We start from the raw sequence: 16,614 nt of genomic DNA, 5'->3' as shown, positions 1-16,614 counted from the left end.
CTGAATACTGTAAAGCTGCTTTGACAGTCTGTATTGTTAAAAGCGCTATATGAATAAAGGTGACTTGACATGTCAAAAATGTTTTAAATATTATGGATATTTTATTTATTTAAAATAAGTAAAACATTGTCATCAGTATATCAATGGCATTTTGGTTGTTGACAAATGTCAGTGTTTACTTTTTATTTTTTTTATTTTATTTTTTGTAATATATTGGCCATGTCAGATTATTTATCCACTGATAATAGATACATTATTTTATATTATTATTTTAATTCTGTCATTTGCTCACGCTTCACTTGTTTCAAACCTGTAAAATGTCTAAAGTTCTATATTTGTATTATTAAAAAAATGTACAATTATTAATTTTGTTTATTTTAAATAAATAATAATACTTTTATTTATTAATTGTTAATGTATTTTTCGCTCACAGAACAGTGTAGTTATGGTTTATAAATTAGCAATAGTTAACTTGATCATGTCAGCCAAACCTTATTCTGTAGTTGTACTGCGGAGGACTTTTACCTTTTACCTTTGACTGGAGGATCTAGTTTGGAAAGGTGGAGCTAGAAACCTTTGCACTAAAGAGAGGGAAGAGGACGACAAACAAATAAAAGCCCACACACACATTCCTATTCTTCATGAAGGACTGTTATTTTCTCTGTTGCTTTGCCCTTTTATCATGAGTGAAGGGACTACACCTGCACAGCAGGACGGAGGTCTGTGTTTACTTGTGTCCTTTTGCGTTTGTGTGTGTGTTTGCTGTCCTTTTGCATCATCCAGCTCTAACAAGTTCTGCAAGTTTTTTTCTGAAAGCGAAAGTGTCAGATTGCAAAGCAATGCATGAAAGAGCTGATCTGTAACAGGCTTTGCTAAATCGCAGTTTTTTCCTGTACAGACACTCCAGTACTAAAACTTCCACAGACTCTGGCGTCTTATCAACTGCTATGCAGACACATTCAGCTCAGTGTTTCTTTACACAGCTAAGTAAATGTCAGGAATTATTCGCACTGACGTGCTAAATATGCTTATCAATGTTGGGGCAAAAACTAAAACTCCTTTGATGTAAACGTGAACTGCACACAGCAGTAAATATGACCCAAAAATAAGTTCACTCAAACATTTTCTTTCATCATCACTGTTATTTACTCACGCTGGTCAATGAGTGTCCAAGAAAATGAAAAGAAACTTCTTTTTTTTTTTTTTTCTTTCAGAAATACAACCTTTGTATTAATGTTGGTTCAGTCTAGTTTTGAAAAATCACATTTTCAGTGTTCACATGAAGGTTATACCACATGACATTTTTTGTTTAAACTGCTAACATTTTCCTTATACTCTGATTACAAGAGTGTACATGTATAATATAAAAAAAAAAAAAAAAAAAAAACATTTTATGAAAAAATTAATTATTTTTTTGGAAGTGGAAAAAATGTCACACTCCATGACCTGATTTCACCAAAAGTTATTTTTTCTATGCTGCTTTGCTTATTTTAATAATAATAATTTCAAATTATTTTTTTCTCCCTGCTCTTTAAGATGAGTGAATCTTTTTATGATCTTAGTGAAATAATCAATCTTTTGAGTAGGATTTTCTGAATGAATCAGTTAATCCAACTCCAGTCCAACTATATATAAAATGTATAATGTATGTACATAAAACAAGTTCTGTTTCATTCTGAAAATGCATCACATTACGAAACTAAAAACATAATGGGAGCAATGTACTTTAGATCACGTGTGATGCTTTCAATCACCATGTCATGATGCATTTATTTGTATAGTGCGTTACACAATACAAATAAATGCATCATGACATGGTGTGTGTTTGACTTTTTTATATTTATTGTTCATAATGTTTCCTCTACAGGTCCTGCTCAGGTTCCCATGATGTCCCCAAACGGTTCAGTGCCTCAAATCTATGTGCCTCCTGGATACGTTCAACAGGTGAGGCATTATGGAACTAGTTTTATATTGTTTTCATGGGGGTTGTTATTTTGGTTTGGTGAAAAGGATGCAATTTTCAGTCTAATTTATGTCTCTGTGGTCCCTTTCCAAACCATTTAAGCATCTAGCAGCGTTTTCTGGGATCATAGGCACTGTCAAAGTGAAAGCTGTGCTGATATTAGTCTGCAAAATGATGCTGCCTTAGGACACATTCCTGCCTTTAAAAGAGCTAGAACTGGAACAGATCAAACAATATAATTTCCAACATGCTGTACATTTCAACAAGATATCAAAATCTTTAACTCAAATCAGGCAAAAGGAATGGTATGGTGTAATAACTCTCTATCTTGTCCTATAGATCATTGAGGAGAACGGTGTAAGGCGGGTGTTGGTCTTACCTCAGACGGAGTTTCATCCGGGGGGCCATTCCCCGCTTCACCACCCGCCCCCTCCGCCACCCCACGCCCACCTGCAGGCCTTCATCCCCCACCCACACATCATGCACCCTCACCCTCACATGTACTCAGGCATGGCTGGAGGAACCGGAGATATGAACCCACAGTACATCTCCCAGTACCATCCGGCTCACACGACCATCTACCCAGAGCAGGGTCAGTTTACACACACACACACACACACACTTCTGCCTCATTAAGAGTGAGGGTGGCATGCTGCGGCCCAGCTGACTCTTCAAGGAAAAGATATAGGCCTATATTTTAGCTGATTCATGGACTGTCAGAGAGAGAAAGACTGAAAGCTGTGAAATATGTTGCCAGTAAATACTGAACACAACAAGAACAAATTCCTGTAGGGAACACTTTTACATTGGCATGACTCACTTAAATAATATTTTGATGTTATGCAAAGTGTTATTAAAAACACAAATTTTACTTAAAGATTAACTAATAAATATATAGTAATTCATGTTTAAATTGGATTATCAACAGTAATTTATTTAATATTAGAAGTTAATATCAGTTATTTAATTGGTGTATGAATATTAATAATACTGTTCATGTTAATATGAATACATAATTAAGTCAATGGCATATAGTTTGTTTTTATTCAATATTGAAATTAAGTTTTTGAGTTAAATATTAACTATTTAACTAATATTATTATTATTATGTATTTAATAAGCTTTCACATAAATAATACATAATAAAGGGAAAATAAAAATAAGAACAATGAAAATATTGTTTTTATTAATATTAATGGCATAATTGGTGGTGTTAGTGTTGATTGAAACTAAAACTACTATAGCTGAAATGATATTTAAATATTAGATGAAAAACTAAAATTAGTTCCCTTGTAAACTAAATAATTTTCAAGCACTAAAATTATTAAAACCTAAACTGAAATAAAAATAAATGAAAGGTAAATAACAATAAATAAAATATGAAAATAATTTAAAAAGGCAAAAGCACAAAATTAACTTTATTTTTTATTTTTTACATTTGCTAAAAATGTAAAAATAAAATTAAATAAAAAGAATTATAAATGCTACAACAGCGTATAAATAACAACACAATAATCATAAATGGCTATAATTTTTACTTAATTATACTATCTACAGTATGTATATGTATATGTGTATATATATATATATATGTATATATGTATATGTATATATGTATATATGTATATGTATATATGTATATGTATGTATATATATATATATATATATATATATATACATTTTCATTAATTAAACTACCCGTTTCACATTATTCCTTGCATTTTCTCGGTTTTCCAATTTCCAATTTCAGATACTCACCCTCCACATGGACGTGCGGCATTTTCTCACAGAGATGAAAGGGCTAGCAAAACCTATGAGCGCCTGCAGAAGAAATTGAAGGAGAGGCATGGGGTGGGGGGAGGGGGAGGTGGAGGCCTGGCCCTCTCCAAAGACAGTCCCCCTCCATCCCCACAGAAGAGTCGCGGGACGCCGCCGTCAGGAGATCTCCAGAACGGGCTGGGGGGTAAGGGTGCAGAGGAGCAAGCACAGCCCTGCACTGCTGTCACCGCCCTGGGCAAAAGTCCAGGGAGAGGGAAAGAGACAGAATCTGGAGGTACAGTAGAATACATTAGGGTTCCTAGAACCATTAGAGTTAAGTATTAAGCCACAGGATGCTGTGTTAGTGTTTTTACCACAGTTAAGAAGCAGAGTGCGAAGATGTAACACGCTGCCTCATGTGTCTTATGCTTTTTTAGAATAGTAGAATCAGCAATATGAGACCAGTGGTAAATAAATAATTACATTTACATAATCTAATAAGAGTTTTGTTTTGTTTTAAGTGCTAATCACGATTAATCGCTTACAAAATGTTTTTGTTTACATAATATATGTATGTCTGCTGGGTATATTATGTATATATAAATACACACACATGCATGTATATATTTCAGAAAAATATTAAATATAAATTAATATATAGACATGTAAGTACATGTAAATATTTTCAAAATATATACTGAATTTGTGTGTATTTATATATACATATATGCAAACAAAATTGTTTATTTGCATGCGATTAATCGCGATTAATCTTTTGACAGCATGATGTAAATGTTTTTCGTTTCATTTATTTTTTCGTTTATTTTTTTATTTTTACTTTACATGTTTTATTTTACCTTTTTGTTAGAAATGATATAATCAATAAAATAATTTGCATAAAAACAATGACATAATGAAAGTTGTGATAATCGTTGTCCACTTATTTGCTTGAATTTTATTAGATAATACTAATCAAATCCTGCTACTTTCTTTTACTTTTTTATCGGTTTAAATCCAAGACTACTGTATTTTAGGAATTAAATGAAGAAGTTTTTAAGTCTCATAACTTTCAAACCCACTACAGTCTATTAGACTGTTTGTGAGGTATAATTTATAGATGTATAGTCTGGTTGCGTTAATAGGTTTGCATAAATCAGCTATTTAGTATCAAGCAGTATCACATTTTAGCATGAAAACAGCTTTACAAATTAGATTAATGATAATCTTCTAACAGATCTAATTAAAAGATAAACTTGCTTTTTTTTTTTACTATTTATCTCTCTCTCAATTAATTACCAACCAGAGTTATGCATGTTAGATTTTGCCGTATTTGGCTGAGCAGTAGTTTGGGTGGCTCGCCAATGTACTAGATTTCTCTAATACATAAAATAAGTAAGCTTGACCAAAGTTCTTGTGGGGAGAAGAATTTATTGAAGGTAGCAGTGTAGCAGTTCTTCAGCAGTGATTTTAGCATGTCATCCTTCAAACAGTCTTAACCCAAAGTACTGTCTGTGAGAACAGACCTTTATACCTGTTAACAAATGTGCTATAAACAATACCATAACACCCCATGGAGAGACAATGATAGTGAAACCTTTTGATGACTTGAAAGGATCTCCCATGGAGAGCCCATTCATTGACCTGATGTTGACCTAAGAGGCTGATTATATGGGCCAGTTGTTTCACACTATTGTGAACAGAGTACAGTTGCCTACAGTTGATTCCAAATACATTCAACCAAAGTTAATTAAAAACAAATAATCTTTCACATGCAGTCGCTAATGGTGATATATTAGGAAATAGCTAGTAGTATTAACAGACATCAATGTCCCATTAAGTCTTCTTTTTCCTAGGATGATTATATCTCAGGTTCCAGGTAGAAGTCCATCCAGGAGCCCACTGGAAGTTTTAACGGGGCTCCAGGGATGGGCCCTCTCTCCGGCCCCGCTGTAAACAGGCCCGAGCAGCTCGTCTCTGGTCTCATTAGCTCCTTCAGCTTTAGGCTGGTGCAGATAACATTAGCTGTAATTACCCCTGCACTGACTCAGTCATTTATCAGTTCTAACTAACTCCAGCCTGCAGCAACTGTATGCCGGCTAAACTTAGCTGATGTATCTATTAATCCATTCATGGAAAATAAATGCCTTTTATGTGATTAAAGAGGTTGAGTGTGAAGCCTTGTCCTTTTTATGAAACAGTTGATAAAAAAAGTCATCTTATCTAGATATATATTTGTTTTATTTTATGTAGAACTGGATGAAGAAGCGAAAGCTCTTCAGGAACGATTGAACTCCATCTGCAAGCCAGTGGTAAGTAGAACTTTATTTTAATGTTCCTTTATTAATATTGATGTGCATATTTTGTCTTTTGATTTTCCTTTAATATTAACTTGTAGTTTTCTTAAGCATGTTTAGCAGTTGCCTAGTATTTTAAGAATTTAGGTAATTTACTCTTATTCAGAAAGGAAGAGTTAAAAGGATTAAAAGTGACCGTAAAGGCATGTTTAATTTCAATATTTCTGTTTCAAACCAATGCTTTGTGTCAGTTTACTTCATTAAAGGTCCTCCAAAAAATCGATTACAGTTTAAATATTTCGAAAACAGACTTGTTTTTAACTTTCATGATAGTAAGAGGTGCTTCTTGAGCATCATGTGAGAATCATGTGACACTAAAGACTGGAGTAATGATACTGAAAATTCACATTTGCCATCAAAGGTGTAAATTACAATTATCAATGGTTTATTTACTCTACAATTTATTCTAAATATTAAAACAGGAGATCTCATTATAAATGAACACATTTCAATAATATTTCATAGTACTACGATTTTTATTTTTTATGAAATAAAAGGATTCTTACCTGTGTTAAATATTAGGAACTATATTTTTGGAATATAGTAATCTGTGCCATAGTAGCATTATTCCTACATTAAAGAAAAGTATTATCCATTCAGTGAATGTTCTGACTGCAACATGAACCAGATGTTCAGAAAAAATCTTTGATGAGCAGGCGAACCACAGACGATTGACAGATTTATCCAGAGATGAACCAGACCACGTTACCTTTTAAGCCTGATGACATTTAAATGCATTTTTCTGCTTGCTTATAGTCTAATCATGGCTTGAGATAAGTTTGAAAGAGGTAATGGCTAATTGCTTGACTTGCAAACTTTGTGGTGGAAAAGCAAAATACACATTTTTGTTTATTGGGAGCACTTATTTTACACTATTTATTCAAAACCATTCCCTCAAAATGTTTGAAATTGGATCCATTGTCGAAGCTTGACATTTTGAAAGGGTGGACAATCTCACACTGGCCAAATATCAGTATATTAATCAGCCTGCCTGGATAATGCATTAGTCTATCACTGGCATAATCGTACTTATATGGCATACTGTTCTTCTTAGTGGGCTATTTGGGAGGCCTTTATGCTACATTTGATACTCCTCTCTCTGAGAAACCACCTTCTGAAGAACTGTATGACTTCTTGCTGCGTCAACAGTTTTCTTAATGACAGTCATTTCCACGGTCTTAGAAACTCTACATCCATGCATGATTACAGTCCCCACAAGAAGACAGAAATGGCTCTCCGTAATGGGTCATTAATGCTGCATTTGATTTGATTCATGGAGGAAGCTAAATGGCTGTCTTTTCTGGCGTGCTGGGATCTGGTTTATTGGTGTTTTCATGAAACAGTGACTTCAGCTTTGGCGAAACAGCCCTGTCCATTTCACTATAATAATGATTACTGATTCTTTTTCATTACACATTCTAACCTTTTTTGAATTTTTTTTTTTTTTTCAGTGGTCCATGAGATATGAATAAATTATAGGGGTACTACAAATAAGTTTTAAAAAGGCCAGTTAAGCATGCTATTCTAAATAATTATAGCAAAATACTGCACAGTATGCAAGCTCTTTACCACCATTGGCATGCAAGAATATAGAAAAGAGATTTATTTAATTTCATTTTATTTAATTTAATTTCATCTGTTTTATTTAAATGGGAAAATAAATACATTAATATTTATTGAAGGGTAATTATTTAAAAAAGATTTATTGTGGACATGTACGTTTTCTTTTTAGTGCCATGTTAAATAAAAGAATCCTAGATTACAACATTAAAAAGTCATAATATTACAAGAATAATGTAAAATTAACGAGAATAAAGTCAAACCATTATGAGAATAAAATCAAAATATTAAAAGAATAAAGTCAAAATATTACGAGAATAAAGATTAAAGTTAATATATTTTGAGAGTATATAGTGGCCTTTTGCATTTGCAAATGGCCCGGATTGGGAGCACCGGGAGATATTCCTAAATCTCATCTTTCAAAATCTGTCAGTTTTATAGCTACAAACAATATATTGCAATAATGTGTGTTTTTCACACTTTTTGTGAAATACAGATCACTGTATCCCTTTTTTGTGGGGTATTTTGGGGTATTTATTTTTTCTCTCTAAATAAATCAATGGTATTAATCACCCTTTACATCTGTCTGTTTTACAAATATTTTTTTATGAATGAAACTAAAATCTTGTTGGATCTGCTCAAACTGTCTGTAAAACGTCATAACTCCACCCCCTCTATCTCGATTGAATCAAGTTATATGGTTGCATGGTCAATTCATGTTTATGCTGTTAATGTGCACATATTACACCTTCATCATCTGGGATAATGAACGCGATATTGCGTATCTTGTCAGCGATCTACGGCTCTGTTTATTAAATGCCACTCCAATTATAAGCAGATGATGGCGATTTAGCGGTAATCACGGAAGCGGCTTTACTGATTAGATGCGCATGATCATATCGTTAGATATATCGCCCAACCCTATATATATAAATATATATTTTAGTAGCCTGATTTTTATTATTATTATTTAAAATAATAAAATAAAAAATAGAAAAACAGTCTGACTGAAATTGTAAAATTAATGTCTTTTGACTTTGGTGCATAAAGTTTTACGACTTCCATCAATCATTCTGTTGACGTCTTTTGGGAGAAACAATGGCAAAAACCAAATATCTAGCCAATCTAGCCAATAACTTTAGTTAAGCTTAGTCTGAAGATTATAAGACAAATTAGGTGGATATGAAATAAAATGAGGGGGAGTAAAAGTGGAAAAAGTGTAACTCTGTGAAGAATTAATAAATCAAGGCCACCACAAATCCATTTAAAAGGTCTACAAGAGTTTGTTTTGCATAATGGCCATTTTTTCCTGAATTTATTATTAAGCAAATGCATTTCATGTTAATTTTTGCAAAGGAAGCTGACCTTGCAGCTCAAAAAAACATAACCTACTATATTTATTGTCACATAATTTGCCTGCTCAGAATGATGTCAAACTTATTGGTCAGATTTATGTAGTTCGGTTGCATCAGTAACTGAAAGATTATTTCCACAACTCAAGCAGTGAGAAAAGTTGTTGTGAAAAGTTTAGAGGGAGAGAATCATCCCCCACATATAGCCACATATAGGTTCTTTTTAAGTCAGTTTTGGCCTAGTAATCTGCGCAATCTTGAGCTATTCTGAAAACCTGAAAGGTACATAGTCATGCATCCATAACTTAAGGAGACACTTGTTTCTCGACTGGAATAAAGCTAAAAATATTCCTTCTTGCGTAACACGAGTTCTCTTTTTTCTGGAGGGGTAGTGCCGCATGTGATTAAAATAAACTAAAGTGACTGTTTCCAGGCAAAACAAGCAGACTTTGTATTTCCCAAACATGTGCATGTAGCTAAATATATAGCCAATTAGCCCCTGGGAACAATTAACCTCTGAAAGTAGTTGAACACAAGAAAATGGATTTCACTGAATCAGACAAATTGAGTTTGAATCATTCATGCATCTTGTTACATCAGTTTTCACTAATGTAAAACCTTTCCTTTTTCGTCTGCATAAAAAGTCCCTTAGCTGTCCTTGTGCATCACATTCACTCAATATACAAACACAGATTTTCCTCAGTCTGTCTGGGAACATGACCTGAAATCAGCCGAATTATAAAGGTCTTCTTTGAGAAGACAGACAATCCATTGACAACTCAATTGAGAAAATAATTGTTGTTTTGCTATTCCTTATTGCTCTATTTACAAGACGAGACCAGAAAGCCAATCTATGCAAGTTTGCAGACACATTTGCAGGAAATGCTACTGATATTTTCTTTAATTCGCTAAGATGGATCCTAACTTCCATCTTTTATCCACCTCTTGAATTTAAGTGTAATGGTGACGTACACCAAAAATCCTGCCAATAACTTTAAATGACAGATTATGAGACTGGTGAACCAAATTTGATAAATGTGGAAAAATAGATATTCCGTCTTTTCTGATATTTGTTGTTTAACTTAAAAAATCTGTAGTCCATGAAGTATTCACAAATCATTAGCACTACAAATCAAATTGAACAAAACTCTATGCAAGTTTGCCGATACAAATGTAAAGAATTCTACCGATGTTTCCTTTGCGATAAAAACTTCGGGCATTTGCGTTTACAAATGTGCCTAAAATAGGATTCAGGCATTGCTTAAGTGAGGCACAGTAAATGTTGCTATATTATTTTTTGGATGATATTAGAGATTTTCAAACAATTTAAGTTATGGGTCAGTGTCGGACTTCAAATGTTTCCTCTGTTTTTTACATTTAGATTCACTGTGTTTAAATTTGCAATAGAAAATCTTATCTTTAAAACACTAGAAATTTCCTAATTTAATTGTAACCTCAAATCCAGATAATGTTATTGAGTTCTATATAAAATGATACAAATAGTATCAGCAGGAATTTTATTATCGGTGTACCCCTAAACTTGTTGTGCGAGTCGTTTTTCTAATCAACTGATCATTTAAAATCTCTGACAACTCTGGATCCAGTAGAAGTTTAATTTTAAACTAGCTCAGTATAATATTATTTTTTCCCCCAATAAAAGATTTGTACTAGATTTAGTGCTTCATGTAAAAACTGTTCTATCATCTTGCATCATCAGGTGACAGACATCCAGGCCAAAGGGGTCAGTTTGAGTTGGTTGCCCCCATCAAGAACAGAAGGCGAAGATGAGCCCAAAGAGGGAGATGAAGGCCCTGCGGAGCCCAGCTTCACATATGAGGTCTCCGTCTCATACAGTGGCAAGGATGAGAAGTACAAGAGCGCCTACAGGTGAGATCACGCTCCTTGTCCCAATGTGGAGGAGGTCTGGGCAGGATGTGGAGAAGGTGTGGGTGCAGTTGAGGAACTCGCTCTTATTTTTTTTGTGGTTTGCTGTGGGTTTTCTAAAGTAACTGATGGCTGAAGTTCAACAGCAGTTCAATTGACAAGTAGCAATTGACATGCAAGTTCACAATAGTAGATGAATACTGAAGAGTTGTTGTTTACTTTTTGTGAAAAATGTTACTAATATTCTCTTTCTTTTGCTTTTGTCAGTGGTGTTGAACTAAGTGCAACCTTACAAGACTTGAGACCAGCAACCGACTACCATGTCAGGTTTGTGTCTGTTTTGACTTTTAAATGCACTAGATTTTATAGCATAGCTCCGTTAATAATAACACTCCTTTATGAATAAAATTGTTTAGAAATATATTGATATATTAAGAGGCTTGCCACAGTAATCAGCGATAGTGCCTATTTAGCAATATTTCTGTTTAATACTTTTAATTGCAATTTTTTTTTTTTATACTATTGTTATGCTTTTCTCAATTTTGTTAATAAGTTATTTTTATGTGTTTAATGTATGTCCATTGTACTGTTTTATTGTTTTTCAATAAGAGTAATAATGAATCTTTAATTTTTAAGCATTTGTTTTGTTCAAAGAAAGGGAAAGATGTGAAGATTACATTGTCATTTACATTTAGTAATTTTGCAGATGCTTTTATCCAAAGCGATTTACAAATAAGGACAATGGAAGCAATCAAAAACAACAAAAGAACAATGATATACAAATGCTATAACAAGTATCAGTTAGCTTAACATAGTAAATGTTTTTTTTATTATTATTATTATATTGATTTTAATATATATTAGTGAATTTTATGCGAGCATCTATTGGTAGCCAGTGACGTGTATTCTCATCGGCTCATTAAAAATTTATTTTGCTGCCGTGTTCTGGATTAAATTTCCTCACCATGGTATCCATGTATAATAAGAATAATACATTTAGTCATATTACAAAAATAATCATTGTTTATAAAAACTATTTCTAAGATCTAAAACTGTTCCTTTCTTTACTGTTGGTATTGTTTCTATATGCTAATACAAGTGTGTGTTTGTGTGTATTTAGGGTCCAGGCCATGTGTAACTGTTTACAAGGCGTCCCTTCAGAGCCTGTGAGCTTCACCACCCTGAGCTGTGAGCCAGACAGGCCCAGCCCGCCACGCAAAACCGGCGTCACCAAGAGCAGCCTTGTCCTGCAATGGAAGGTATGTGCACACCTTAACACACTGGCACATCAACTGTCCCACATAACTCGTCTCAGACGACCACCAAGACATGACCACAGGAAACGGATGATTCTTCTGCACAATCGGACTTTGCTGCAGCCTGGAATTGAACTGCTGGTTTTTTGTCTGGTCAGAGGAGAACTGGCCCCCAACTGAGCCTGGTTTCTCCCGAGGTTTTTTTCTCCATTCTGTCACCGATGGAGTTTCGGTTCCTTGCCGCTGTCACCTCTGGCTTGCTTAGTTGGGGTCACTTCATCTGCAGCGATATCATTGACTTGATTGCAAATGATTGTACAGACACTATTTAAACTGAACTGAGATGACATCACTGAATTCAATGATGAACTGCCTTAACTATCATTTTGCACTATTGAGACACTGTTTTCCTAATGAATGTTGTTCAGTTGCTCTGACGCAATGCATTTTGTTTAAAGCACTATATAAATAAAGGTGACTTGACTTGACATAAATGTTATATTGCATATTTAAACTGACACATTTAAGTGCATAACAACAACAAAAATACTTTTTTGCCTAGGCTCCATGTGACAACGGTTCCAAAATCCAAAACTATATCCTTCAATGGGATGAGGTGCGTCATTTTGTTATTGCTGTTTTTATATTTCTCAAAAAGTAAACCTCGGTTCTGAGAAGTGAATGTTTCAGCATGTAGTGCTAATCCTGGCTGTGATCTGTGAACAGGGGAAGGGGACGTCTGCGTTCGAACAGTGCTACTACGGCCCTCAGAAGCAGTACAGGCTCACCAAACTCTCCACAGCTTCCAGATATTCTTTTCGGCTGGCAGCCAAAAATGACCTGGGGGTGAGGTATGTACCAATGTGTCAAAATGTTCCTAAATCCAGCTCCTAAAGAAACTAAAACATTCAGAAATAATGTAACACATCGATGAATGAAATGCTTACTAACATCATAAACAGTATAAACATAGTAGCATTTATTATTAAAAAAATTTTGGCCGTTGAAAGGCATGTTGTGTGTGCATTATGGTTTTGAATCAAATTTGTGACAAATGACAGTGTATATATATTGTCCTACGATCATTTCCTGTTTCCGTAGTGAGTTCAGTGAAGTGGTCCACATCATGACATCATGCAGTGTGCCTGCACCCCCCTTAAGCCCCGAGCTGATTCAGTCCGGGGTCACATGGCTCTGTGTGCGATGGTACAGGCCAGCCGGCTCGCCCAAAGAAGACGAAATCAGCTACGTGCTGGAGATGGAAGAGGAGGGCTCAGTGAGTGGGAGACGCACGCACACACACACACACACACACACTTTCACAGAAATGCATCGAACACTTCTGATAAATCTGACAAATAAATGACATGTAAGGCCTGCATATATCTGTTATGAAGATCTATCTCTGATTTTATAGTTAGTCAGAGATAAGTTAGACATTTTTTTCAGAGTAAACATTAATTTGTCCTGTTGCATCCTGGACTGAGGTTGAGAATGTTACATGTTACATGTCACAGTGATTTATTCAGACTTTAAGTGTGTAGTAAACCGTGATCTGTCTCATACTTGTGAATGGCTTAAGGCAAATGTTAATTTTGATGTAAACTGGGCCATAAAGATTCTGTTTTTCCTGAAGTAGGCCAGGTTTTGAGTGTGTGTTTACATGAATATGTGATGTGTTTCACAGGGTTATGGGTTCCAGGCCAGTTATGATGGTGAAGATCTGTCACACACTGTCAGAAACCTCCACAGGAGCACCACGTACAGGTTCAGGGTGAGAACACACACACACACACATACACAGAGAGGGATGTATGTTTGCCACTTCTTGTGTTTGTCTCCGTTTCTTTATTTCCTTTTGTTAGTTTAGGTTGTTTGTCTATTTGTTTAAGTTTTTTTTTACTTTTTTTTTTTTTTGTTGCTTTTCCGTTTGTACATTTTGTTAATTCATATTGCCATGTCTAATGTTATTTCAATGCTATCTGTTTTTGTTGTTTTTTCAATGTTGTCATTCCTTTTGTTTCTATCATTTATTTTTCATCTTAGTCTTTTCTTATTTTTGAATTAGATTTTTCTGAATCTGTCCATTTTTTTGTTTCATTCATTTTTTTTTGCCTTTGTTCATTCTTCGCCATTCCCTTTATTTAGTATATATTCTCTTATTTTCTCTTTTTTGTTCTCTTTCTACCGTTATCAGCTTCTTTTGTTTCTTTCTTTTTGTTTGTGCTTTTTTAATTCCTTTATTTAATAATTTTGTTTGTTTGTTTGTTGTTTAAATTGTTCTTCTCTTTCATTTGTTCATTTCCAACAAGTCCATTCTTTGTTCCTCTTTTTTTTGTTTACCCTCCTCACCCCATCCCGGGCCTGATTGAGACTCACCTGTTGTCAGCGGCTGTGAGGAATGAAGGTGGTGTAGTGATGCGATCCGTCACTGTTCTCTGGTGTGGTTGGGGCGGGTTGATCATAATCATGTTTCCAAAAACACAAGTGTATTAATGCGATCAGAACGGCTGCAAGTATCCTGATGAGAGGAGCTGATTACCTGCCGAGAGCTCCCATCCCCAATTACTGCCAATTGCTATGACAGATGACATCACTACACCACAGTTTATTTCTGAACCGTGAAACGCTTCCTCATCCTGTGCTTTTATCAGGGCAAACTGTTTCTCGGTGAGAAACATTTGGTGGTAAATATTAAGGGTTTTGAAAGGCACTAGAGATTTGCATTGCTTCTGCACCCAGTGCATAGCTGAGTCATAATGAAGGCTATTTTAAGGACCAATCCATTTTTTTTGCATTGTCATTTTGAATCATTCACAACCACATCCACCCCCCCCCCCCACACACACACACTCTCATTACTATAATGAATAACATACTGACTATTATTATAATAATAATTATTATTATTATATATATATTTTAAATCATTGCAGGTTGTCGCCTATAATGCAGAAGGGAAAAGTAACCCCAGCGGTGTGTCTGAGTTCACCACGGCCCCTGACAGACCGGGCTGCCCCTGCAGACTCACAGTGAAGGGAAAACCTCACCCGACCAGTTTCCGTCTGACCTGGGGTCAGTTCAGCATGTTAAAAACACATGAAGATTGAGCTTTTACTCAATACAACTAAAACTAAACAGAAATCACCTTTGATTTAGTCCTCATATACTTTTTATGGCCCAGTCATGGAACTTGGTGAGCTACCGTTCCAAGAAAGGTTTTTAAGAATTAATTATTTTTGTGTACACATTTTTAATTTTTCACAGTAAGAAATGTCTATCCAAAATGGAGTGATATTTTGGTTGATGATATTAAAATTAGAATAGAAATGTAGAAACAAAACACCTCAAAATAATTAAAAAACAAAACTAAAGTCAGAACAGAAAGTGTAAAAATAAAATCAAATGTAAAATATTATAACTGTATCTCAATGATACTAAAATAGCATTTGAACTGGACACAAATAGTAAGTGTTTTTTTGTTGTTGTTTTTTTTTTTTCATCACCTCAGATCCTCCCAAAGACAACGGCGGATCAGAAGTGACACAGTATGTTGCGGAGCTGTCTGAAGGCTCAAGTGGTACGTTCCAATTAGGTTTTCTGGTGTATCTACTCATGCTCATTTTGATTATTCATTGAATGCTTGTGTGTGTGTTTCAGGTTGTTCTTGGAATCAGGTGTACACTGGTTCGGCTGTGGAGTGTGTTTGTGATGGTCTGAGCCCAGGATGTTCATACCAGGCTAGAGTCCACTGCATCAGTGCGGGAGGCGAGAGCCCAGTATGTCACACAAAAATTATGCACTTTATTTATTACTTTATACTTTATTGCTGTAGGGCCAAGATAATCTTTTATTGTAAATATTGATGCTCATTTTGCTGTATAAAAAAAAATATATATATATATATTTATTTATTTATTTATTTATATATTATTTTATTTTATTTTTTAAATCTAAATAAGTGCTTTTTTTAAGAACAGATTATTAGCAATTTTGAGATTTGAGCAATTATTCAGATTTTTTAAAGATAATTTGAACTACGATTTAAAGATGTGAAAATTACATCATTACAAAGCACACATTTTAAAAGTGAATTTAAGTGGGTTAAGAAACTGCACTTTCTTTAAATACACTTCAGTGGCCTTTTCATTAAAATTCTATTATCTGCAAGTATAGTATTTGGATTCGAATTACACTATAAATGTAATTTCAATACAATATATATATATTTTTGTTATATACAATAGACTGTCACAATGCATCTTCAAGAATTCATGTTAGAAAAAGAGTTTCTGGATCATAAATGGATGTTTTTTCAACAAACAATGTAAAACTACTAACAATCTTCACTATTCTCTCTTTGGTGGTAAAGTAAAAAAAAGAAAAAAAAAAGAAGTGAGACCACCAATTCATCCCCCTTTTTATCGGTTTGTTTCCACATGAATCGCTTACATTTTACCTCTCTTCCATCATCTCCACGCCCTTCA

At 34.4% G+C, this 16,614-nt stretch overlaps 1 protein-coding gene across 4 annotated transcripts in view; it reads left to right on the top strand.

The window, feature by feature from the left end:
• The window catches only part of LOC113115315 (fibronectin type-III domain-containing protein 3a-like), an 81,132-nt gene that overhangs the window by 52,047 nt on the left and 12,471 nt on the right, over positions 1–16,614 (top strand). For 3 of the 4 annotated variants that reach the window (XM_026282797.1, XM_026282799.1, XM_026282798.1), the window contains 14 exons: positions 1,868–1,944; positions 2,303–2,555; positions 3,714–4,016; positions 5,972–6,030; positions 10,705–10,874; positions 11,139–11,198; positions 11,992–12,130; positions 12,690–12,743; positions 12,854–12,978; positions 13,229–13,403; positions 13,815–13,901; positions 15,064–15,202; positions 15,639–15,707; positions 15,788–15,906. In XM_026282797.1, the coding sequence (XP_026138582.1) occupies positions 1,868–1,944; positions 2,303–2,555; positions 3,714–4,016; positions 5,972–6,030; positions 10,705–10,874; positions 11,139–11,198; positions 11,992–12,130; positions 12,690–12,743; positions 12,854–12,978; positions 13,229–13,403; positions 13,815–13,901; positions 15,064–15,202; positions 15,639–15,707; positions 15,788–15,906 (1,829 nt within the window). Of the gene's footprint in view, positions 1–436; positions 720–1,867; positions 1,945–2,302; positions 2,556–3,713; positions 4,017–5,971; positions 6,031–10,704; positions 10,875–11,138; positions 11,199–11,991; positions 12,131–12,689; positions 12,744–12,853; positions 12,979–13,228; positions 13,404–13,814; positions 13,902–15,063; positions 15,203–15,638; positions 15,708–15,787; positions 15,907–16,614 lie in introns of those variants that run through there. The other variant, XM_026282800.1, reaches the window with a different exon arrangement.

The sequence above is a fragment of the Carassius auratus genome, chromosome 15 (assembly GCF_003368295.1).
Source record: "Carassius auratus strain Wakin chromosome 15, ASM336829v1, whole genome shotgun sequence".
Classification (NCBI taxonomy): domain Eukaryota; kingdom Metazoa; phylum Chordata; class Actinopteri; order Cypriniformes; family Cyprinidae; genus Carassius; species Carassius auratus.
The sequence above is the reverse complement of the archived record's forward strand: the minus strand, read 5'-3'. Positions and strand labels throughout refer to the sequence as shown.